We start from the raw sequence: 7,335 nt of genomic DNA, 5'->3' as shown, positions 1-7,335 counted from the left end.
TACGTATGGTGGGGAGACTCTCATTATTAATTAACATGTAATTTTATTTTTTTTTACCTTTTTTTATTATTACAGGTACATAAATATTTTTTTTTTTTAAGACCATATCTTTTAATTTACGGTTAAAAGTTTAAGGAAAAATAAAAACAAGGTTCAAAGATAAATTACCTACCGTCGGGAGTAGGTACAAATTAATTTTTGGTGACAATTTTGACAAAATTTTTCAAAATGTAAAATTAAATGAAATTTATTTTTAAATTTATTACTTGAGAAACTCGATGTTAACGTTTCTTTTTTTTTGTGAGAGGTGAACAAACTATTTTAATATAATTGATCTTTAGAAAACTCTTTATACATATATTAATGGGGGGAGGGGGGAGGGAGGTATATAATTTGTCACGTACGTTGTGTGTCCACTTAAATTCCTTCTCCTTTTATAACCTTTTACAAAGGTTGATCAATTAAACTTTTAAATTCCTATTGATGAATTCACATTGTTATTAATTTGTCTTTCATACGAGACATTGTATTTATCTTTTCACTGATGAATTTATTATTATTATTATTTATTATTTTCAGGTTCGAGGTCAAAAAAATGATGAGGGACCTCATTGCGTCATGTACGGGGAGTGCGGGAAAGCACAGAACGCTCCCGCTGCGCAGCTTTTACCATGTTCGTACAACGGTACGGCAAAGGTATTAAGCGACAAAGGAATAAAAGTATTGAAAAAATGGTGTCCGCATTATTTCGACTCCACATCGGATTCCCAACTTATTTACACGTGTTGCGACGAAGCTCAATTGGAAACTCTGGATAAAAACATACAGCAAGCCATGATGTTGATATCGAGGTGTCCTTCTTGTAAATACAATTTCGTGAGACACTATTGCGATTTTACATGTAGACCAGATCAAAGTAATTTTATAGAACCGCTACGTATAGTCAATGCGACCTTGAATAAGAGTGCAGGATGTGAGTTGTTGGATTTTTACCCAAAAAAAAAAATTTTAGATAAAAACGGTATTTAATTGAAATTAACGACTGCCATTTTTTTTTTTATTTGCAGACCGTCCAGCCGTGTCGGAAATCAATTTGTACATTAATAAAAGTTACACTTACGGTACTTACGACTCTTGCAAAAACGTTTACTTACCTTTGGCCAATCAATACGCAATGGATTTGCTATGCAACCGTCCCGTCGTCTCTTGTTCTCCCGAATTATGGTTTGAATTTTTGGGGGACGCAAGTGCTTTTTCCCCATATCAAATCAATTACATCATGTCTAGCAAAGCAAAGGAAAAAAATTTCACACCCCTCAATATTAAAACTTATTCCTGTAATGAGGCTCCGTTGGTACGTAACATTTGTTCGATTTGTACAATGTTGCCTTTTTTTTATTTACTATAATGTGATTATTTTCTTTTTTAGGAAAACGAGTCGGCTTGCAGTTGCGTTGACTGCGTGGAAAGTTGTCCGATACCACCTCCGGTCCCATCACCCGTTGCTCCATTTTTCGTGGGAGCTTTACCCGGAAGAGATTTCGTCATGTTATTAGTATTTATCGCAGGTTCTCTAATATTTCTTTCGATTGTTTTATTTTGCAATAAAAGAAACAGGCAACAAGGTAAGGAATCGTTAAAATTTTACCGGCCGTAGTTACCCCCTCCCCCCTCCCCCTCTCGAAAAAATTCCGTTTCATCTTGATTCACGGTTCTTTTAAAACAATGAGTTAACTTATACACTATGTTAATTGTAGCGTCAAAACGTGCTGTTGAGGTTAGGGAAGAAGTGGGGAGACGACTGGCAGGGATGGACAGTTCCCGAAATGATGATGAATCGAGTCCCTTGCAATCGAAACGTTCCAGTAGGTTTGAACTGTTGTTGTTGTTGTTGTTGTTGCTGTTGCTGTTGCTGTCGTTTTGGCAAAATTGTTTTTTTTTTATTTTTTGGCGTGCTTATTTGCATTATTCATTACACATAACGTTTTTTACGGTTTCAAGTTGATTCTCGCGCTACTAGTTTAGTTTATTAGGTTTTAAACTTTATACCTATTTTTTTTTTTTATTTATTTTTTTTGCTTAATAGCTTAACCGACATTGACCTTTGACAAAACCTTAAAAGTCACTCTCTCTCTCTCTCTCTCTCTCTCTTACTACTCATTGTGTAAATAAGCATGACAAAATAAAGTCCGCCGCTGGATGTCTTTTATGTTTTGCGTTTACTAGATTTAATATTTCATTCACGTTTTTTTTTGTTTTTTATAATTAAGGTACGAAAAGGTTGCTTGTAAAGGTTAATTAGTGGGATTAATAAAATTGAAATGTGTTTTATTTTGTACGCAATGTAAAAAAAAAATTTCATCGAGCTTATTTAGTTGAAAAAAAGGGCAAAATTTTCAACACAAACACAATCAATCAATCAATCATTGATGAATAGAATTTTGCATGTTTTTTTTTTGCTCCAGGCTGTGAATACAAACCAAGTTTTTTGCGCTTACATTTAAGAAATTTTAAATTTTACTTCATTTTCACACATAAAAATTTCATACGTTTTGTATTATTATTATTATTATTATTATGTATTGTAATTACGAATCGTTGAATTTTCAAAAAAAAAAAAAAAAAATGTTTTTAGGTGCCAGCGAAGGAAATCCAAACGAAAAGACTGAATTTGTTGGGACGAAATCAAGTTTGAGTAAAATTGAAAAGGCGGGAGCCGCGATTGAAAAATTTTTGGAACGTTTTTTTTATAAACTTGGAATGCGTAAGTTGATGCGAATCGAGATTAAAATAATAATAATAATAATAATAATGATAATTAACGGGCAATTTTTTGCGTTCCAGTATGCGTGTCGAGACCCTGGCTCGTTTTGCTCACCGGTCTTCTTGTATTCATATGTCTCGCCTGCGGCATTTTGTTCGTCAAAGTCACGACCGATCCCATAGAACTGTGGGCTAATCCCCTGAGTAGATCCCGCGTTGAGAAAGAGTACTACGACAGTAATTTCAGGCCATTTTATAGAACCGAGCAAATAATAATTCATGCCGTCGGATTACCCAACATCACGCACAACACGTCGTTGGGACCCGTGACCTTCGGCCCCGTTTTTAACGTGTCGTTTCTAAAGAAAATCTACGATTTGGAACAATCCATAAGAAACGTAAGATTACAAAAATGTACAAAATATCGGGATTATGGAGTGCGCAGCAGGATTGCGTAACGCGTAATTTTTTTTTTTTTTTTTTTTTTATATCAAAAATTAGTTAAATGCCGATGGAGTGACGTTAAAAGATATTTGTTTCTCCCCGTTGTCGTCCGATTCGGGACCCGAAGATGTTTCACAATGTTCCATCATGAGCATTTGGGGATACTATCAGGATGACTTGAGTAATTTAGATACGGAGGATGATGAATATCTCAATAGATTTATGTCTTGCGTAAAGTAAGTTTTTTTTTTTTTAATTTAATAAATTTTATTCATCTATGAGTTTTGTACTCTCTATGATTTTGGTTGAATTTAATTTACGAACGATTTTTTTCTCGTTGTCAGCAATCCGTATTTACCAGATGAATGTTTGGCACCTTGGGGAGGTCCCATTTTACCTGATTTGGCACTCGGAGGATTTCTAGAAGCCGGCCTTAACGAAAAGGGTAAACCAAAATATGAATTATCAACTACATTAATTTTAACTTATCTAGTAGATAATCATCATAACAAAACGTTGAGGGAACCTGCCTTGAAATGGGAGGCCAGGTACGTTCAAAATTCTGTCACGGTTCACAAAATGAAAATATTTTTTATTTGACTTTATTTATTATTATTATCATAATTTTTTTTTTTTTTTTTTTGTAAAAAGTTTATTTTTAAGTATTTTTTTGTTTTTTTGTTTTTTTTTTTTTTTTTCAGGTTTATCGAGCTGCTTAAAAATTGGACCGAAACGGAAAAACCTGATTACATGGACGTTGCTTACTCTTCGGAACGTTCCATCGAAGATGAATTGGAAAGAACGTCTCATTCGGATGTCGGAACCATTCTCATCAGTTATTTGATTATGTTTGCTTACATCGCCATATCCCTTGGACAAATTCGATCTTTTTCCAGATTGCTGGTATTTATAAAGCGCGATTGTAACGATTAAATTTTTGCACGTGCAATTCCACGCAGTAAAAAAAAAAAATAATTTTTTTTTTTTTTTTTTTTTTTTTTGTAGACCGACAGTAAGATGACGTTGGGATTGGGAGGCGTTCTTGTCGTTTTAATATCCGTCGCTTGTTCTGTGGGAATTTTCGGGTACATCGGCGTTCCCGCGACGCTTATCATAATCGAAGTCATTCCATTTTTGGTCCTTGCCGTCGGCGTGGATAACATATTTATACTGGTTCAGACTCATAACAGATTGCCCAGAGAACCCAACGAAAGTTTAGAGGAACACATTGGAAGGACTTTGGGAGTTGTTGGTCCTTCGATGACACTGACGAGTTTATCCGAATCCTTTTGCTTCTTTTTAGGTAGGTTTTCACGTAGGTTTTTAAGTAGGTTTTTAGGTTAAATATTTGATTATATAATTCATTTCAGGGGGATTATCCAACATGCCCGCCGTTCGAGCTTTTGCTCTCTATGCCGGTATGGCATTACTAATAGATTTTATATTTCAAGTGACTTGTTTCGTAAGCCTTTTAGCACTGGATTCTCGTCGGCAAACGGTAAAACGTTCATTTTAAGGCTAATAATTAGGAATTAAGGTTCGTCTTAAACTTACGCGATGAATTTTATTTTCAGGCTGGCAGATACGACGTTTGTTGTTTTATAAAAAGTTCGAAAAAGGATAGCGGTTCCGCGCTGCCCAATGGTTTACTATATAAATTTTTCAAAAACATTTACGTGCCTGCGTTGATGAATAAAATCGTGAGACCTCTCGTGGTTGTAGTTTTTTACGCTTGGCTGTGTTTGTCTATTGCGGTGTTGCCACGTATTCAAGTGGGATTAGATCAAGAATTGTCCATGTCACAAGATTCCTACGTACTCAAGTATTTCAAGGTAATTTGATTTGTTATCGTCTCTGCTTTTTACCGTCGATTTACCACTTCACTGATTTGATTAATTTATTTTTAGAGCTTAAAAAGTTATCTTTCCATCGGACCTCCCGTGTATTTCGTTGTCAAAGACACAAATTTAAATTATTCGAAACCTGAAATTCAAAATTTGTTTTGCACGGGACCAAAATGTCACCTCGACTCTCTCACGACTCAGGTTTATTTAGCTTCCAAACAAGCGAACAGGTATAAATTTATAGGGTCGCTAAGAAAGGGATTTGCTCTTCCTCCCGCCCTTAATTAAATCGCTTTCAAATGAAATTTTCAGTTCGTACATAGCAACTCCTGCGTCTTCATGGCTCGACGACTATTTCGACTGGTTGTCTTACGACAAGTGTTGTTTCGTGACGAACAATAAAAGTTTTTGCCCGCACATTTCACCCTACGATTGCGAAACTTGCCCGCGGGAAAACGCGACGGGAATCAGACCGAGCAGCACAGATTTCGAAAGATATTTATCTTTCTTTCTCAAAGATGATCCGGATGCATCTTGTGCCAAGGGCGGTCATCCGAGTTACGGACCGGTAAATTCATGTTAACATGTTTAAAAAAGTGCCAGCCATTTTACTTTCTTTTAACAACTGCTTTCCATTTTTTTACTTGCGTTTTATTCAGGCTGTAAACTACAGAAATCTAGGAGTGGATAAAAATGGATTCGAAAGAAGCATGGCGTCGTCTAATTACTACATGGCATATCACACGATATTAAAAACTTCGGAGGATTACTACAGCGCTCTTCGAAGCGCTCGAGACATTGCAGCCAACATAACTTCATCCATAAACGATCGTTTGACGAAAATGGGAGGGAATGCAAGCGTCGAAGTGTTTCCGTACAGGTACGCGAGTGTTTTTGTTTGAAAGTTGAAAGTCTGCCTATTTTAAAAAAAAAAAGGTTTACGAAAAAACGACGCCATTAATTATCATTTTTTTTTTTGCAGCGTATTTTATGTATTCTACGAACAATATCTAACCGTGTGGGAAGACGGTATCAACAGCATGCTAATATCTTTTCTCGCCATATTTGTGACGTCATTCGTATTACTAGGATTAGATTTGTGCGGAGCTTTCGTCATCGTCATAACGATCGCTATGATTTTAATCAATCTCGGAGGACTCATGTACTGGTGGGACATTGGATTGAACGCTGTCTCACTCGTAAATCTAGTCATGGTAAATAGAAATGAATCGAACGAACAAACAAACAAACAAACGAACAAACGGTCTTGATTTAAAAACAAACAAACAAATAAAAAATGTTAAAAATTTTAGGCTGTGGGTATAGCAGTGGAATTTTGCAGTCATTTAGTTCATTCTTTCACGAGTTCAACGGAGTCGAATAAATTGCAGAGAGCATCTCACGCTCTTACGGACATGGGAAGTTCCGTAAGTGATGATAATAATAATAAAACCTGGAATTTAAAAAAAAAAGAAAATTTTTTGACCACGTCGATTGTTTTTTCAGGTGTTTTCAGGTATAACTCTAACGAAATTCGGTGGGATCATAGTACTCGGATTTGCCAAATCGCAAATATTTCAAGTTTTTTACTTTCGAATGTACCTGGGAATTGTTTTGTTTGGTGCGGCTCACGGATTGATTTTCCTACCCGTCCTTTTAAGTTACATAGGTAAAGAACAAAAAAAAATTTATTTATTTATTTGTTACTAACCACGAGTAGAATATGTAGAATTTTTCCCATTAACAAATAATTTTTCGGTTTAAAATAATAATTTTCTCTCTCTCTCTCTCTCTCTCTCTCTCTTTTGTGTATTTACAAAAAATAAGGAAAATCATTGTACATAACACGCAACAACGTTCATTCATTAACCCCTTGTTTTTTATTTGTTTGGACTAAAAATAATAATAATAATAATAATAACAAAACCTTAAAAAGAAAAAGAAAAACACGTTTTAAATGGTTTTCGGCGGGTACGCTCCCGAATTTAATGAGGGGGGGGGGAATTTTTTTTTTTTTTTTTTTTTTTTTTTTGTATTAAGAAAAGGAAAATAATTTGATTTGAACAGGTCCACGTGGTGTTGCGAATGGAGAAAATCTTGTTGTTGTTAATCATAGGAGGAACGTGAATGAATTAGAAGGTCGAGACAATGTCCTGAGGGAATCGAGCCTTGAAAGAGTAAGCAATACTAAATTGTAGCTTTTTTCATTTTAATTTTTTTTGCTGTTGTTGCTGTTGTTGTTGTAACGAGCGTATGTGAGAATGGTATAAAGTTATTATTATTA

The 7,335-nt window shown here is 35.1% G+C and overlaps 1 protein-coding gene across 1 annotated transcript; it reads left to right on the top strand.

The window, feature by feature from the left end:
* Positions 1–618: 618 nt before the first annotated feature.
* Positions 619–7,249, top strand: Phum_PHUM472470 (Niemann-Pick C1 protein precursor, putative; the record flags this gene model as incomplete). The annotated part of the gene is made up of 18 exons (XM_002430246.1): positions 619–973; positions 1,068–1,354; positions 1,430–1,625; positions 2,636–2,764; positions 2,845–3,161; positions 3,265–3,443; positions 3,552–3,755; positions 3,909–4,110; positions 4,213–4,510; positions 4,578–4,705; positions 4,782–5,039; positions 5,115–5,281; positions 5,364–5,619; positions 5,711–5,931; positions 6,034–6,265; positions 6,365–6,478; positions 6,558–6,720; positions 7,119–7,249. The coding sequence occupies 18 exons, from the start codon at positions 619–621 to the stop codon at positions 7,247–7,249; spliced, it is 3,837 nt and encodes a 1,278-aa protein (XP_002430291.1).
* Positions 7,250–7,335: the final 86 nt, after the last annotated feature.

This window comes from Pediculus humanus, genomic scaffold (assembly GCF_000006295.1).
Source record: "Pediculus humanus corporis 1103172108252 genomic scaffold, whole genome shotgun sequence".
In the NCBI taxonomy this organism is placed as follows: domain Eukaryota; kingdom Metazoa; phylum Arthropoda; class Insecta; order Psocodea; family Pediculidae; genus Pediculus; species Pediculus humanus.
Note: the sequence above shows the minus strand (reverse complement) of the source record. Positions and strands in the feature narration are given on the sequence as shown.